An 18648-nucleotide genomic window follows, 5' to 3' on the forward strand; every position below is an offset into this window, starting at 1 on the left:
GTCTGTCTATCTATCTATCTATCTATCTATCTATCTATCTATCTATCTATATATCTATAGATATATAGATATAGGCACACTCAAACCTATATATTTAAAGGGTCATAAGATAATGTCTTAAATTAAAGGAATTATTTTAAGTTTAGAAATTTCAATGACATTGTCAGGCTCCTGGGGAAGATGGATTAGTTAAATGAGTCTATCTGGGTTCCTCCTATAATACAGTATAGGTAGCGAACCTCCTCAGTTATCTACAGTTATGGATTGCTCCTTTCATATACCTTCAGTCCAATATTTGTTAGCTCAGTTAGTCAAAGAGTAATATTAAAGGAAGCCAAGGATACAACCTCGACCTCCATGTGAGCTAGATGGTCCTTCTCTCCATCATTTCATAATGTACCACTAAGTACCATTTTATCTTTTTAACCTTTAGTTACAAGAGTATTCAAGTATTGATCATTGATGATCTATAACTGTCACTATAACTCACTTGCACCAATATCAGTAATGATATTCATATATGAAGTACAAAGCACAATCAATGGGTAGTAATTATATATTTAAAAACATTTCCCTCTCTTGATTGTTAAACTATAATATTGATACATATAATATATAGCTAAGAGACTTTTGACTATAGAAGATAAATAATATGCAAAGTTAAAATTAACAAATGATTATTCAACTAATCAAAAAAGAGGACAATAAATTTTGTCAGTTTGGTCAACTTTTTTTTTTCTTCCAATGCCTGGCTAGGAAAAGATTTCAAATTAATTTTAATTAGCATGTCAAATATTCAGAACTGTGTGACTCATACAAAAGTAGAAGCCTTTCTAGTAAACTCATCTCTTATTCAAGAACAAAAATGGAAAGCTAAAAACTGTAGAGATTTATTAAATGAAAAGAATAAGAAATAATGAATATGTAGAAAAGTATTTTGATTTTCACAGTAATTATGGGAAAGACTTTGCTAAGAAACAGGCAGAAAAATCTTTGATTAATGAAATTAACTAATTTGATTCAAGTATATTTTTTTCTGAAAGTTTCTTTTCTTCCTTCATTCTTTGCTTTTAACATTTCTCTCACACACTGGAAAACTTCCTGACTCTTCCCTGTTTGCTTCTTTTCAGTTTTGTCATTACACTGTGACAGAGCAAACTTTGTATTGACTGACTCACTTTGAGATTTCTTAGTACACTTCCACCTCAAAAAAGTTGCCCTGGAATCTCTCTTAAGCTCTACATAACTATTGCTTAGGAGGACAAGAGACTGGGTTTTTTTCACTGGTGTCATACTTTACTCTAACTAGTACTAACTTGAAAGCTGAAGATCCAGGAGTAATGTGGGAAAGCAACTGTATAGACCCAAGTTTTATTCCAAGAGATGGCAGTAAAGGGAAGAACCTATAAAATAATACTATTTCCCTATTCCCTTATATAAGCAAAGATCCCTAAATCTGCTCTGAGTATTATTTTTGGTTGTCTAGGAAGTTGGATAGGTATGAATGATCACCTTGTATGTTTGCTATATTATTTCATAATTTTATCTCTGTTTCTAGACTAGTAGCTTTAGAAAGAAATAACTCAATTCTTTGGAATTAAGCAGGCTTGCTTAATTTGGTAAGATCCATATTTCTCTTATGTATAAGTTGTTCTCTGATTTTCACCATTTTATGTCTTGTTCATGATGTGTAAGCATAGACTTTCTACCTACACTAATGGTTTACAGAGCTTCTAAGATTGACTAATATTCCAGTAGAAAATAGATAGGTATTACAATGGTATAGCTTAATCTCCCCATCCAAGCACTGAGTTTCTGGCAAACAAGAAAATGACTGTCCATTTCTTAGTGACTATTCTCCTATCCCTGTTATCAGCTCTTTCTTAATTATACAAACTATGAAAATGAATTCAGAAAGCAATAGGGACATGCTATTTCCTCCATTGATTTTTGACCAAGAAATTACTTCTAAAACCCAGTTAGTAGAATGAGATTAAGTCAAATTTGTACAGTGCATCACTCTATCACTTCTACTGACTCCAGGAGTAGTTTAACTTAAGAATTTTGGGTTGCAGTATCCAAATGCTGAGAATTTTGTTTACTTCCTTTGATTTGAGGAGCTATGGAAAAGTTGAATCCAAACCCTCTAAAAACCATAAACAATATCCTGCTTCTACTATTCATGAACATAACCACCTTATCCTTCTTGTATTTAAATTTTTCAGTTATTTCTATATACACAAATTTTATGTTTTAAAAAATATATAAGTGTATTATATGTGAAGATTTATTTTAATTTTTGAAGTTGTTAGGAATTATATTTATATATATATCCTTGGTTTTTCCTTAATAGTGGGAAATATGCAGATCATAGTTTGTATTGTATCTTTGTCTCTCTTTTGCTAAGAGATATTTCATTTTATTTTTTATCACATCTTAGAACAACATCCCTCCATTAAATTCTGATTCCTATCCCTTGCTATATCATGAAGATAATCCTGGTTCTTGAAGATGATGATAAAAAAGATCCTCAAATATCCAGCTATATAGAGATTTAAATTATGAGGGTTTTTCCCAAACTATTCAAAGGAAGACAACACAAGGAACATTGCTCTTGGTCTCTATTATCATTTTAGTAAAACTTCTATCAGACACTATATTCAAAATATAATTGTAACAATCCAAAATGGAGAATAAGTCTAAGGAATAATAGATAAACTGTTCTTGGAAAATGTGTGTCTTAAGTCACAGGATTCATTGAATTTATCATGGGATCAGGAAGTATTGGTTAAAATTGAATACTGCTGATAGTCACAATGGAAAATGAAAGGAGAGGTGCAGCAACAGTCTCTTACAAGGGTCACCATAAGTATACCATCTGAAAAATTCTAGGCATCTTGATTGTTTTTCCTCATAACCATTTGGGAAAAACAGAAAATCTTCCCTTTTGCCTGTCCTGAGGAATATGATTACTTATGATTGTGTAGTAGAACCTATTGAATAATCTAAAATTACCATGGTGGGGAGAAACAGAAATAATTATGTGAGGCTTAAAAATCTTGGAACACTCATTCTATGTTTCTGATTATGAAGGTCTACATATAACTTTGAATTTACAAAAAGAAATTCTATTATCTACCCATTAAACTCTAACTGAGGAAGAATATTCTGCTGAGACAAGAGAATCCTCCCAATTTTCATACTAAGCCCAGGTTATCTGAGGAGAGTTGTAGCTAATTTTCCAAAGCAAGGTGCTTATGACAAGGTTCATCATTCACTACAGAATCAATCTGAAGAGCATATGAAGAAGAGTAGATGTGGAAGAAAGAAAAAATACAATGGAATTTCTTGAAGGAATTCAAAACCTATTATTGATATAAATTATTTTTACCAGATCTACTTGTGTTCTTTTGTATTCATTTTCCTTCAAGCTTGGAAATCTTTCCACATAGGAATTTTTCCCAGTCCCCTATAACTAATTTCTGTATTGTTCTACTTTTACTACTCTAAATTAGCAATGGAGTCACTTCATCACTCTAATGCAACAAATGAAGTCCATCCCACCCCCTTCCAATATTGACACATTCATACCATGCTACATACAGTATATATAACAATGGCTCAGAATCCAGTAGTTTAGGAATGAAATAAAGATACTTTATTTATTACACAGGCACTTAGATATTGACATGCCCAACACATCTGATAGTACACTTAACAACTACCAAAACAAGAGTGGAAAATATCTGCTTGTAGAATCAAGAGAGAACTTTCACCATGTAAATGTGAGTGAGTGCATTAACAATTTTTGCTTCTAGGAAGCTTGAAAATTCACTGAACCAAAAACAAAACACTTGAAATATTATGCAAGAATAACCGAGTTATGTTCCAATGGGGAGGCTAGTGGTTGTGAGCAATTCAAGCTTTGTCACAATGCAACAAATCATGCTTGAACAGATTAGGTTAGTTGCATGCATTTCATTCTGCAATAAGAACACAAGTTGACCTATTTTTTTTCCAACAAAAGTCAGAGAGACCAAATGCATGGAAAAGTACAAATGGCTGTTGTCAACAAATCAGCACAGTGGTTTTGGGACTTACATAATGGTGATGTGATCCTGATATGCTAGGCCTGCAATGGCACACTAGGAAGAGGGCAAAGACGTTTAAAACCAAATCTCTATACAACAAAGATGGGGCGCTTTAAAGAGGGGGAGAGGGATTCTTGTTGTGTGCAGCATCTTTCTGCTCACCTCCTTCTGGCTTGACTGGTCCATCGGACATCACTTTCCTGAGAGCCAGCTGGCTTGGGTCTTTGTTGTCATTGGCTGGTGGAGGCAGATTGTCAGACTGAGTTCTTTGAATTGGGAGGACTCCTGCTATGCTGTGTCTGTGCTGCTTCCTGGTATGATTAGACTGACCGCTTTTATGTGCTGCTGTGGCAGTGTGAGTGAAATGGAAACCCACAGTATGTATCCTCAGATGGAACCAGCTTAAATGTTAGTCATGCAAACACAAGTGGGATTTTTTCTTCTATTGAAATAACTTGTGTACTCAAACACCAAAAAAGACACCACATGCACAGCACTAAAATGGATTAAAACTGGCTGTTTCTTTAATAATGATGGAAAGGCAAAATAAACCATCTTTTCCTACTTTCTGAGTAATGCCTCTGGGAGCTCACAGTACACCAACAAACATGACAATACCACACTTAGTTTTTTACATCAATGTGTTTCATACCTAACCCTGAGCAATTTAATTTAGATTCAAATTCTATTCTAGAGTAAAGTGGCTGGTTGTAAGTGGCTGTTAATCCTTAATCTATTCACTGTGCTGGACAAATTCTACTTTGAATTTCAAGGAAAGAAGAGAGCTACAAAAATCACCTCATTATCATTTTATCTTACAGAAAAAGAAATGCAGCAGAGTACCCTCATTTGTGAATAATAATGAAAAGACTATCACCCTACCACTTTTCATTATAAGAATGATTGATAATATCATTAGGTAAAAGTCAATGTTCCTTTTTCTAAACTTTTTGAAAGACTGAACAGTATAGCACATAGACAGCTAGTGCATCTTACTAGAGTTATTCAGTTTTGATTGGAAGCTTCTTTATTCCTTTGTGATTTAAGACTAAAATCATTCCAATTCTGTTAACAGCATTGCTGCCCTGAATAACCTTTTTGCATGTTCTTAGATTAGCAAATCAAAGGATCTGGAGCTGAAAGAGATTTCTGAGGTCACTGAACCCAAAACACTCATTTTAAAGTTGAGAAAACTGAAATTTTTGTAGAAGCAAGGTGACTTGCCCAAGACCTTTTTTCCATTGCATCATATTCTTTCCAGCACTTTTTTCCGTTGTATCACACTCTTCATTATAACAAACACAACTTACTGAAAATCTGCCCTACATGGCTTGTGTTGATGCCCAGAGTAATACCTAGAACACTAATCACCTTCTAAGGTTTTCATGAATGCATTCTAGTATATGAGATATTTAAGACACACATTTCCCCCCGAAAACATCACATTCACAAATATCATACATCATTAGCCATGTTGTATGGATGATGATAGGGATGGAGAAACAGCCAGTTTTACTGCTGTCTATTAAAAATAAAAATTAAAAAAAATTAAATGGAAAAGTGTAGAGTAAGGTACTTATATTGTTTTCAAACATACATGAAGGGACAGAAAACAGTGATCAAGGACAAGGGAGTTGGAGGAGCAAGATGGCAAAGCAAACAGGAAGAGACAGCAGGAAAAGAAAGGCAACAGATAAACATTAAGCTGCCATGCTGAGGAATTTATTTGCGTCTTTTACTTGGTTGAAGGCGAAGCTGTTGCACAGCTGCTTCTGCGGCTGCAATTGCTGCTCCTGCATCTTCAAGGTGGGTCTGAGTGACGCTAGTCTTGCTTTGGCTGCGTGAAGGTCCATGAGAGCGAAGATGGCCTTCAGATGATGATTTTGAGCTCCCAGGACTACTATGGGATTTCTCAATTGTAGGAACCTGCATATCTGGGAACAAAACATTAAATATTAACAGATAATTGCTTTAAGAATTCTATCTCTTTAACTTAGCTCTTCTCAAAAATACAATGACAAAAGATAAATAAAAAACATGTGTGATGGAAAATGCCATCCACAGTCAAAGAAGTAACTATGGAATATGAATATAGGCCAAAAAATACTTATTCCCTTTTTAATTTTTAAAAAAAATTTTTTCTTTCTCATGACTTTTTTTCCTCTTGTTCTGATTCTTCTTTCATAACATGACTAATATAGAAACAAGTTTAACATGACTTGACTGAACATGTATAGCCTATATCATATCACTTGTTTTCTTAGGGAAGAAAGAAATGAGGAAGGGAAAAAATGTGAAACTCAAGATCTTACAAAAAATGAATGTTGAAAATTGTCTTTACTTATAATTGTAAAAAAAGAAAAAAGAATCCTTTCTCTTTGTCAGACTTTATCTCCAGTCAATTTGAGAGTGTCTAAACTTTAATTTTTTAAATTTTTTATTTTTTTTTCCTTTAAGGCAATGGGGTTAAGTGACTTGATCAAGGTCACACAGCTAGGTAATTATTAAGTGGCTGAGGTCAGATTTGAACTCAGGTACTCCTGTTTCCAGGGCCGGTGTTCCATTCACCGTACCACCTAGCCACCCCAATGTTTAAACTTTAAACAATGATTTTCAACATAGTATGCAAGAGAATAAAAGTCAATATGCAGTGTGATTTTTGATTTTTTTTTTTAGTCCTTCATTTTCAAAGACTATGAAATCATGGAGGTGATGCTATGATATTCACATGAATTGAATTTGAGTGAAGGAAACTAAGTCACTTGTGTCACACTCTCCTCTAGAGTCATCTAGGTTTAAATAAAACCCTTGATCTAAAGTAATGAAGCTCCATGACATATTAGCAGAAGAGATTATGTAATCAAAGGAGATTATAAAGTTTTCCATGATTCAATATAAAATTTTAGATAGTATATTGATAGCTAATTTTATCTATGACCTAAATATATTCCAAAAAAATGAAAACTCAGTCACTTTTCCAGGTAAATTCTACTTTTATATAACTCTAAAGATTACTAGGCAATATACTGAATGTTAATTGGGCAAGGTTAGAATGATAATTGGGAATTTACAAATAATCTCATTCTAGGCAATAATTTACTACCAAAATTTACACAGACAGACATACACACACAGACACATATATGCATAAGTATGAATTAATTTCCATAGTTCCAAGGAACACTAAACCTTATTTTTTATTTCTTCTGTGGATGAAGAGGATGATAAAGAAACTCTAGTAATATATCAAGATTATGATTCTAATTAATCAACCAACTATCAAAAACAAATGGGTCTGGTTCAGTTGGATACCACATACCTTAGAAATTTCACAAATGTGTTAAGTATTTTAGGGAAAATTTTATATATCAATGAACCTTAAAAAGGGAGTAGGTTAGTCAAATAGAAAGATAGGTCATAATCAAAGTAAATTTGTTATAATATTTTATATTCTAAATTATTCTATTAAAATGTGATAGCTTCATTAGAACATGTTACATAATCAGAAATATAAATGTTAGAGAACAACAAATGGACATGGACAAATATATGCAAAATATATTCTACTTGAATGGTTTCCTACCCTTGGATGGATCAGGGAAGATTCCATGACTTCTGCTTTTGATGACAGATGTTTTTGGAGATTGTTGGCTGCTCTGACTAGAATGGGACTTTCCATGGTCAATACTTTCTGTCTGTTCTTTGAGAGGATACCATCGAGGGGTGTTGTCAAGGTGAGAAGTGCTTGATAACTCAATCAATACCTACAAAACAGAATAGAAAGTTAATGGTAAAGCTATAAATCATTAATCTCTTTAAGCTAATCTACTTTGAAAAATGTTAAGTTAAAATATATTTGATTATTCATATATATTTTTCACCTAAACTTGGAAAATTCTAATAGAACTATGATATATTTATTGATACATTGCACTGACTTTTTAAAAGTTGTTCATTTAAAATAATTATTTGACATTGTGTTCAACTTATTAACTATGTAGAAAATTCTCAAAATAATCTAATTTGTAAGCATTAATTTTAAAAATTAATGATGCATAAATTTTAAAAATTGGTTTATTTTTTATTTCCTTATATTTTGTAATTTTCTGTCGAGTCCCTTTCTGGACTCCATCAATCTTCCCCAGGCAAGCATTGAAGGGGTGGGAGACAAGGAAGACAAGTTCTCCCTTTACACCAAGGTCTCCCTTTATTGAACAAATACCAGTGCTTAAATATCCTTCCCAGTCCCTTAATCCACTCCCACTCCTGTGGCACATAGTAAAACAAGGCTCTGGTGCTCAAGGACATCAGATGATGTTAGTTTACAGTGCTCCCACACACAACAGTCCCTAGCAATTTTCAATTTGATAAATTATATCCCTTAATTCCAAATGCATCAGATAAACTGTATTACACTCTATTGAGTATCAAAAGAACATTACTATTCCTATCTCAAATTAATTGGAAAAGTCAATATATATTGAACAAAATTAGAATTGACCAAAAAAGTCTAGAAGACCTAGATTCATTCAAATTTATCCTCTGAAATACATTGGGCCTGTGGCAATGTGAAGATTTCTTACTGCCCTCAAGTACTTCCCTAAAAGTATAAATTGCCAAGATTTGGATATATATTTGAAGAGTAATTTCCTCAATTAAAGGTGAAATTATACTATTGAATTTCAACAAATTTCAGCATTGTTTAGGGAGTAGCTTTTTTTTAGTGGCATTAATTTATTCTGTTGTTTCTTATTTCTTCTAATAATCCAGGGAATCGATAATTTCATTAATGTGGATATTCTCTCCTTCATTGCAGATACCAACCCATTCATGCCTATCAATCCTATGCACATCTTGTTCATGTTCTCACATAAGTCCTCAGAAACATTTTACCAAATATCCTTGGGATTTCCCTCTAGTGCTCTTGACAATGCTGGGATACAAGTTGGACGCATGGGCTATCCATAAGTTGTCCCATTTTCTTTTTCTTAAATTTATTTCTTTAGGGCAATGAGGTTAAGTGACTAGCCCAAAGTCACACAGTCAGGCAATTATTAAGTGTCTGAGGTCAAATTTGAGCTCAGGTCCTCCTAACTCCAGGGTTGTGTTCTATCCACTGTGCCACTTAACTGCCCCATTCCATTTTCTTGACATATGTTCATCAAAGATGATTTTACATACATTTCTTGGTCACATTTTTAAATCAATGATCTCAAACTGAGAAATGGAAGTCATTAAGCCATAAATGAGGATTCCTGTGGATTGAATATTGACTTAAATATTAATGTATAGCTTTCTGCGTAATTTTCTATTATTTATTTTGTTAAATATTTCCCAATTACAATTTTGGGGTTTTTTTGCAAGATAAAGGGGTTAAGGGACTTGTCCAAGGTCACAAAGCTAGGTAATTATTAAGTGTCTGGGGGTTGAATTTGAACTCAGGTCCTCCTGACTCCAGGTCTGGTTCTCTATCCACTGTGCAACCTAGCTGTCCCCAAATTACATTTTAATCTGGTTCAGACCTCAGTGGAGAATGATGTGTCATGCAGCCAGTGTGTTTGACCTCTGCTTTATACTTCTTCACAATTCCATATTTGGAATGTCCTGTGGAGTGTTAATATCCATCATTTGCCTTTCTTTCATTCTTTGCTATTTGTTCAGTTGCTGCAATCCTCTCCTACTCTTTGTGATGACATTTATGGTTTTCTTGGCAAAGATACTAGAATGTTTTGTCATTTCCTTCTCCAGTTCATGTAATACATGAAGAACTGAGGTAAACCAGGTAAAGTGACTTGTCCAGGATCACACAGCTAGTAAGTTTGAGTCACCTTAGAATTCAGCAAGATGAATTACTGATTCAAAATCTGGCACTCTATCTACTGGTGTCACTGAATTGTCTTCTTTTATGTTATATTTGACTATAATTCATTCATCAAGGAGGTGAAGTGAAATGACACATAATCATAGACCATTACTAGAAGGACATCAGTGAGAAATAGAGAAATCCTTGCTTCAAAAAGCTTGACATTATAAAGCAATAACTACAAATTATCCTCTTCTTGTTCAATTTTTGTTCTGGCTAATCATCTCTTTGAAATGTCTATCTAAGAAAATGGATTAGTTCTATGAGTGTAGTGGATGAGAATTGAGGTCTCCAACAGAGATAAAGGAGCCTTGAATAGTGAATGAATTCACATAAATCCTGGGATTTTAAACTGCTCAGGATTCATTATAGAAAGCTTTCAAAGTATACAGATTAAAACTTCTAGAAAAGCAGTAAGGACTTTGAGGATGAGAGAGAGAGAGAGAGAGAGAGAGAGAGAGAGAGAGAGAGAGAGAGAGAGAGAGAGAGAGAGAGAGAGAGAGAGAGAGAGGACACAGACAGCTGTCACTTATCTTCTAACTACCTTGATAATTCAGTTCTCTATCACTTAACAATTATGTCAGCTCCAATATGGATGTCCTCGGATGTCCTCTAAATATAAAAATCTAGAATGGATGTTTTTCCCATGGCATGAGGGCCCAGTTTGGTCTAGGCTGGGAATATGTGACCTAGGAAAGAGGGCTTGCAGGTAGAGTCCAGAAGAGAAAGATACAAGAGTCCAAGGAGGGACAGTGCTTTTTCTTAAATTCACTTCTGTAGTGGGTTAATCAAAGGGTGGCTCTTGGGGAATGGCCCAGGACCTGGTTCAGGTATCCTCCCAATAGGCAAGTCACATACAAGGTGCATGGCCTGTCATGCCAACGTCAATGGGCAAGGTCAGGTAGCAGGAAACTAGGGGAAGGGGGAAGCTGGAGGAAAGTTGAACAACCCAAGGCCACTCCCATCCAAAATGGAGACATTTCGAACAACAGAATTCCCCAGGTAGTCATAATATCTTTCCTGCATCATGAGTGTCCATAAAGCCATTCATTCCTTTTTCTTCCTGCTACTAATATCTTTCTTCTGACATTACCTTTTATTAACATGAACATATCTTCTTTACATAATTGCATGAATGTCATCTCTCCTATTAGAATATGAACTCCTTGAGGTGTTAGGGACAATGTTTTTGCTTTTCTTCAGAATTCTAGTGCTAAGCACATATTGTCCTTAATAAGACCTATTGATGATTTTTTGTGTTGTCCAAACTGATATAAGGTGGAAAGAACAGGTATTTTTCATCACCCTCAGATTTTACTGGTTGTGAACAGGGTAATATTATGCTTTGTTTTTGCTATGTTTTGTTTTGAGTAACTACAGCTCTCATTTAGGAAAAAAATTGTAATGTTTTGGCACTTGTTGCAACTGTATGCACACACATAAGGAGCATCTGAAGGGTCTCATCATCTCATTCTTTTGCTTCTAAAAATCCTATGGTTTTTTTTTCCAGGATTCAGCTCACATATCACTTTCTATATGAACTCCCAGATACTATTTATCATTATCTTTTCTGTTTGGGTTTGTTAATCATCTACTCTAACTATTGGACATAGCATGACTAGAAATTTGATAAGTTTATTGATGAACAAGTACTCAAGCATTTTTGGTCCCTCCAGATATTAATTGTTCACTAATCCTAAACCTGAAGTAGAGGAAATTTTAAGAAAAATATGTTCTATAATTAATCTGTACCCTCTGACCATGAATCTTATTTTTAATACTGACTTCTATTTTATTGCTCAAGGTACTATATCCTATCCCCATCTTATTTTCCAATGCTATCAAGATAAGGCCAATGAACTTTTTAGTAAAGTACCTTTCATCTTTCTGGCAGGGACTCCAAAGATCCCTATTCCCAGGGTCCAGACAAATCATATCAATGTGACAATGGATCCCTGCCCTAGCCTAATAGGATTAAGTCCTTGAGCTACTGCCCCTCATCTATATATCCCTAATTAACTCATCTTTCTGTTCCTTTAATAGTTCACCCTCTACTTATTTGAATGGTAGGGTTCCCCTTTGCCTTTGGGGGGACCAGTCCACTCTTAGTGAGCCTGATCCCACAAATAAACTCTCATGTTCCTATACCCTTCTTTATACAGCCTACATACCCTGATAGACTCCAGTTGCTTCTGCTATTCTGCTAAGCCCTGAATATCTCTCTCTCCTCTCTCTCTCTCTCTCTCTCTCTCTCTCTCTCTCTCTCTCTCTCTCTCGCTCTTGCTCTCGCTCTCTTTCTCTCTCTCTCTCTCGTTTTGCTAATGACAGCTAAGTGGTACAGTGGTTAAAGCACTGAACTTGGAGTCAGGAGGAAGGGACTTTGAATCCCTCCTCAGACATTTGACACTTACTAGTTGTATGATGTTAGGCAAGTCACTTAACCCCTTGATTGCCTGGTATCGAGGGCCTCCAATCATTCTGATTCATATCTGGCTATTGGACCCAGATGGTTCCTGAGGAGAAAGTGAGGTTGGTGACTCAGCACAGAGCCCCCTCACTTAAATCCAATTCATAGTCTTTTCATGGCATCATCATCTTGATGTCATGGTTTTCCTTCAAGAATAAAGGACAAATGTCAGTAGCTTCTGTTAACCACAATAACACTTAGATTTCGTTTAATTTTTGTCTCTAAATTTTTCTGAAAAAGAGTCAATCCTTTAAGAGAATTCTTTTATGTTAGCTCAAAACCCTGAAGCCTTTAGCTGGTCACATTTTCCAGCAACAAGATGACCTGGTATCTGTCTTGCACATAAATTTATATATGCATATGTGTGCATGTTATCTCTCCAATTAGAATGTAAGCTCCATGAGAGAAGGCATTGTTTCACTTTTGACTTTGGATCCCCAATCCCTAGTAAATGGTAGAGACTTAATAACTTGTTTACTGGTGTGCCTATTGATTCATTTTTTCTTTCTTTGCTTTCATTTCTCTTTTAACTACCTTGAAATTCAGTTCTCTATCATTTAATGATTATGTCAGCTCCAGTATGGATGTCCTCTGAATACAGAAATCTAGAATACATGCTTTTCCCATTTTTTTAGTGCTATTTTCATTTTTTTGCTCTTCTACCTTTTTAAACTATTTTGATTCACTGTTTTTGTGTGTCTATTCCAAAATAAGATTTTCAATTTTCAAATCAAATTGTTAATTAAACAGAGTAGATTATCATTTGACCTAACACAAAGGCTAGCAAGAGTATTTATTTAGTGAATTTTCAGTGAATTGTAAATAAAATTCTATTTAAATAATTAAAATGATAACAATAGTAATTAATGTATAGATAGCACCTAGAACTAGACACTGTTCTTAGTACTTTGCAATTATCATCTTATTTGATCTTCACAGCAACTCTGGTACATATGGTACTATGTTACAGATAAAAAAACAGGCATAAATAGATTAAGTTGATTTTTTTTAGGATCATAGTGCTAATAAGTATCTGAGGCCATATTTGAACTCAGGTCATCTGAAATCTATCTATGGACCTACTTTAAAAAAATCCATGTTTTATTAATGCGTGTATTTCTTCTATTGCTGCTGATTATTGACTCATTAAACAGATTTTTTGAAATACCCTAGACTTAAAAAAAATCACCTATTGTCCAACCTTTTGTTGATGATCCTTTTCTAACTTAATTATTTAATCTTTGCATGAAAATTATTGGTGAGGAGTTGTCATATCCAAAGTAACCTAAGAACCCAGTACAACTTTTGTGCTTTGACAAGATTTAGAATAAAAGCAGTTAATTTTTAGCACTATAGCTATAGGTAATTAGATGTGAATGAAATTTCCTCATTTATATATATATATATATGTATATACATATATATATATATATATATATATATAATCAATATTTTATTTTGGGAAATTTCTTCACAAAACAAAGATTGCATATTTCCCCATGAATAAGATGCTCCCTTTTCCCAAAAAAATTGAGGTCTAAAATTGGGTGCTCCTTATACAGTGGTTGTAGATCTTTTTACTTGCATTTCCCACTTTTTTGCTATTATTGTCTTTGTGCTCATTGTTTTGCATTTGCTATGTTTTGCCCATAAATGGCTCAGAAAACATTTTCATACGGTGCTGAATTCAAATTAAAAGTATCCAGTTTGCAAAAGTGAATGGAAATCGTGCTACTGAACATATATTTGTCCTCTTCCAACTGAGACAACAACCAGAGGGAGAAATCCTACTGAAAATGCCATGGCAGAAGATGACTATTAGAGGCAAGTCAGCAAAATGGCTTAATTTAGAGAGGGAATTGAAGATATGGATTGAAGAGCAAAGGGCAGTTTGAATTCTTGTATCCACAAAGATGGTTTAGCATGAGGCAAGAATTTGTTGATGAAAAAGAAGTTACTCATTTCAAAGTAAGATACAAATGGTGCTTCAGGTTCTTGAAATGGTTTGGACTAAGCATGTATCCATGAACCAGACTTGACCTGGGAGTGCTTGTGATCAACTACAGACCAGAGCATAGGCAGGATAGCAATCAGGGCCTCTCCTAAGACAGTGATTTGTCATCAAACACAGATGAGGACAAGCTAATGGATGGAAGTTTTGACAGTGATGAGGAGTTACTGTTTGAATTTTATGATGAATAAAACTTGAGTTTGATAATTTTATGTTATAGTTTTTTTCAAACTTTGGACCCCCAAATTAAGGTCTTATATATGGAAGTGTCCTATATATGGGAGCATTTTATATATAGGAGCATCTTAAATATGGAAGCATCTTATATATGGGGAAATACAGTACCATGTGACAAAGAGAACATCATTTTTACAGGAGTTATGAAAGCAGTTTGTGAAGCCATAAATCCAAAGAAAATTGATAGTCATAATTAACTAAGGAATTTAATAAAAAAAGTTTGCTTAAAAGATAATTAAATTTAACCAAGGATAGCACATTTACCATCAGATTTTCATCAGAAAATAGATTCTAAAGTTGAAGTAATTATTCATTTACAAGGGCAGAAAGAGTGAAACTTACCTCACCAAGAAAGTCATTGGAAGAGAATCTATCATAATCCCAGACTGTCACTTCCAGTGTTTTCTTCTTGAGCTATGGTTTGAATCAAAATATAATTAACCCCAATTTCTATCATGTACTTTTTATTTCAACCACACAATAGACTCTATTTATTATCACTTGCTTGCACTTCTGTGCAATATGACAGGAAGGCAATTTTCTTTTCTCTGTAATAACCTTGATCATAGAAAAATTACATTTCAAGTCAGATGGGTTCGTATTGGATAATAAATATATTAAAGTTCAATGACTACAGTAAGGGATTCTAGATTTTAACTAGGAGGGTCAAATGTATATACAATACATTTGGATTTCTGCCACTGATGTTTTTAAATTTTTTTCTGAAGAAATATATTTAAATCAACATTCATTGAATTGTCAAACAAAAACATATGTATGCATGCACAGACATTTATTTTAGTGGCCCATTTCAGGGAGTACTTTCAGCATTCACTTTTGTTATCTCACATTTCTAAAAACTAAAAATAATCTTGGGTACATCAGGAGCATACCTGAAATACTAGTTTTACTTAAAAGACAAATTCTGAATTTTTATCAATGGTACAATATGGTCTTGAGATATTAAATTTTGAACTTGAAGGGACTTCAGGGGCCACCTAGATAAAAACACTTCCTTTTCCAGTAAAATAAAACTTAAAGTCAGGCACTATCAGAGAAAGAATTTAACATAGGTTCTATTTATTGAAATATGCTGATATTTCTTAGATCATGCACATATGAATTATAGTTATTATATACAGAGATAACAACTTTACTAGAACATGTTTAGTATAAGTGATGGCTTGTATTTAGCACCCTAGTTAAACACAAGAAATATTTGCTTATTTTCCTACTTTTTCTTGCAAACCATTTGAATTTCAATAATAATTCAGAAAGCTGACTCCTGCAATTAAAAAAAAAGCTTTACTATTGACTGTTTTTTTCTTTCTGAAGAATATTTTGATATAATCAATAGCTTTAGGTTTCTCAGAATTATCTATAAATATGAATATATTTCATTCACTAGGAGAGGTACAAAATAAGAGCAGATGTAGAAAAAAATGTTTCATGAGAAGGGGATATTCATAGTAACATCCGTCTGTTTACATTATCTATCTTGGTTTAGGAAGAATGTTTTATTTAACAAAATTACAGATTTTTTTTTCCTGTGGATCCCTGAATAACATGAACAATCAAAGCTTGGAGTTGAAAGCTTTTATCAGAATATCCAAGTTGTATTACCCTTCATTAAAAAAAACAAGAACAAATCTTACAAAAATGTTTTTCAAGATAGATGTAACTTGCATATTACAATTTTGGTGGAGGGAATCTGCATAGGACTGTTTTTTTTAAAAAACCCTTTTTTGTGTCATGAGTCCTTTTAGTTTAGAAAACCTATAGATACATTTTCAAATATATTTAATGAATAAAATAAAATATATAGGATTTTGAAAAGCCACTTACATTGAAAAATATTTATCATAATATTTTTTAAAGTTTGCAAAATCCAAGTTAAGAGCTACTGATACAACTAATTACCTTTTGATGTTATCATAGCATTACTGTCATAAATGAACAAGCTTAGGAAGTTAGAACTACCCTTTTGAAAGCATAACTATTAATAAGTTCAGGGAGAGGCTGGATAATTAAGCTGAACTAATTATGTGGAATGTATTATTTTCAGTTTCTCCTTATAAAATGCAGTATCTACTGATTAGAACATTTGTTCTTCCCATCCAAAGAATAACAAAAAAAAAAAAACCTTCAGAATCTGAGGAACACTACATACACTTTAAAAAAATATCTTAGGTATTTCTTTCTCTTAATCCTAACTCCTCATAACAAAAATGGCTAGCCTGTAAACATGTTTAACATAAATGTGTAACTATAATATTATCCTGAGTGCTTACCACTGAGGGGAAAGAGGTGGGGAGGGAGAATGGAAGGAAATTTTGTGACTTAGAAACAGACATAGGCATATGGATGAATGTTAAAAAAAACTTTTATAACATGTATTTGGAAAAATAAAACAGCAATAAAAAAGAACATCTGTTTTTGATATACAAGTGATCCTCTTACTGTTCTATTAATAGAATTTTTTTTGCCTGTGTTTCAAGTTGTATCCTGTCAATTATTGTCTCATATTCATGCAAATTTTATGAAATGCAGCCTTCTCTAAATCAAAATACTGGAAATCCATGCTAAAGGCAGCTTGCTATAACTTTGCAGACAGTCACTAGTCTAGACTGGTAATTAGACTGGTTCGTTAACACACTGGTTACTTTATTAACTTTATATTCTTTGCACAGGTTGGTCTAACCTTCTTAATGAAAGACAAGTGTTACAGAAAAATAACTAATGGATATATTTCTATATTGAATTTCATTTTTTTTCTTTTGAATGCATCATAAAAATCAAACTATGCCATTTTTACGAAACATTTTGTCCTCAAGATAGAATCAAAGTGAATCAAGCTATTGAAGTCACAGAATTTTTATTGAGGTGAATGGAAATTCCTGGCTCTCCAAGAGAAATTGCCTATAGACTTTCTTGTGATGCTGCCTAATTTCCTCTTCCCCTTTTGTTGTCTTTTGCTACTGTACTCTTCCTATAAAAAATCCCTTGGGCAACTTTCATTCACTGGGTTTCTCTTTATGATTCTTTAATTCTATTTCATTGGTTTTTGTTTGCCATTTCAGAAATGTTTTTGTTGCCAACTGGAGCAAAATAATAGCAAATGAAGCATAACAATGGGTGATGTAGAATATTAGTGATTATACAAATATAGTTCATTTATACTACATGGTTAGTAAAGAAGGTACTTCATATAACTTACTTTTTTCAGATAAATTAATTTTTTTCTTTTTAAACTAAGCATTCTTAATGTGGGGTTCATGAACTTATTTTTTTTAGTAATTCTCTTTCACTTCTTTTCTAATCCAATATATTTTATTTTATATATTTAAAGACAATATTTAAAAAAGGGATACACCAGACTGTTAAATGTATTTGGAAATTGAAAAAATTAAAAACTGTTTTAATTGCTTATTTTTCATTTTTATTAATGTAATTTTAAAATGTATCATTCTTTGTCTTAAATTGAAGATATTGGGAACAAGTTATTTCTTTGGCTCATGATCTTCGATATGAATATAAAATTTAATTGATTTTTAAAATCATGCCTAAGATTTAGTTTGAAGTGCAATATACATCATTAACTAATTTGTAAATTATACTCTTAGTTGCTGTGGGAACTGAGATTTTTAGGTTATTTACTCCAGAGTTACATAATCAGTTTAAGTCAGAAACAAGACTTGAACTTGTCTTCCCAATCCTGAAGCTATCCTTCTATTCATTATTCTTTGCCTCTGCTTATATCCATTATTATAATGCAATGTATTGTAGGGATAAAGTATTATTGATATAGTAGGACTCTATATTCAAAACATGAAATATTAAATCTCATTTATAGATCTTCTCTTTAAGTATTACAATATTTGTCATTTGCAAAAACCCTGTTAGATTTTATTATCAACTTTTGGAAACAAAGACAGTGAAGCTCCAAGAGGTTTGCCTATTGTCGCAAGAAGGTAAGCAA

General features: G+C 33.2%; 1 protein-coding gene across 1 annotated transcript in view; it reads right to left on the reverse strand.

The window, feature by feature from the left end:
* Positions 1-3678: 3678 nt before the first annotated feature.
* The window catches only part of LOC141493128 (protein piccolo-like), a 222439-nt gene continuing 207469 nt past the window's right edge, over positions 3679-18648 (reverse strand). The window contains exons 12-14 of the mRNA XM_074194044.1: positions 15012-15083; positions 7675-7855; positions 3679-6025 (exon numbers count right to left, since the gene is read on the reverse strand). Coding sequence (XP_074050145.1) covers positions 5814-6025; positions 7675-7855; positions 15012-15083 — 465 coding nt within the window. The 3' untranslated portion in view covers positions 3679-5813. The remainder of the gene's footprint in view (positions 6026-7674; positions 7856-15011; positions 15084-18648) is intronic.

The sequence above is a fragment of the Macrotis lagotis genome, chromosome 7, assembly GCF_037893015.1.
Source record: "Macrotis lagotis isolate mMagLag1 chromosome 7, bilby.v1.9.chrom.fasta, whole genome shotgun sequence".
Lineage (NCBI taxonomy): Eukaryota > Metazoa > Chordata > Mammalia > Peramelemorphia > Peramelidae > Macrotis > Macrotis lagotis.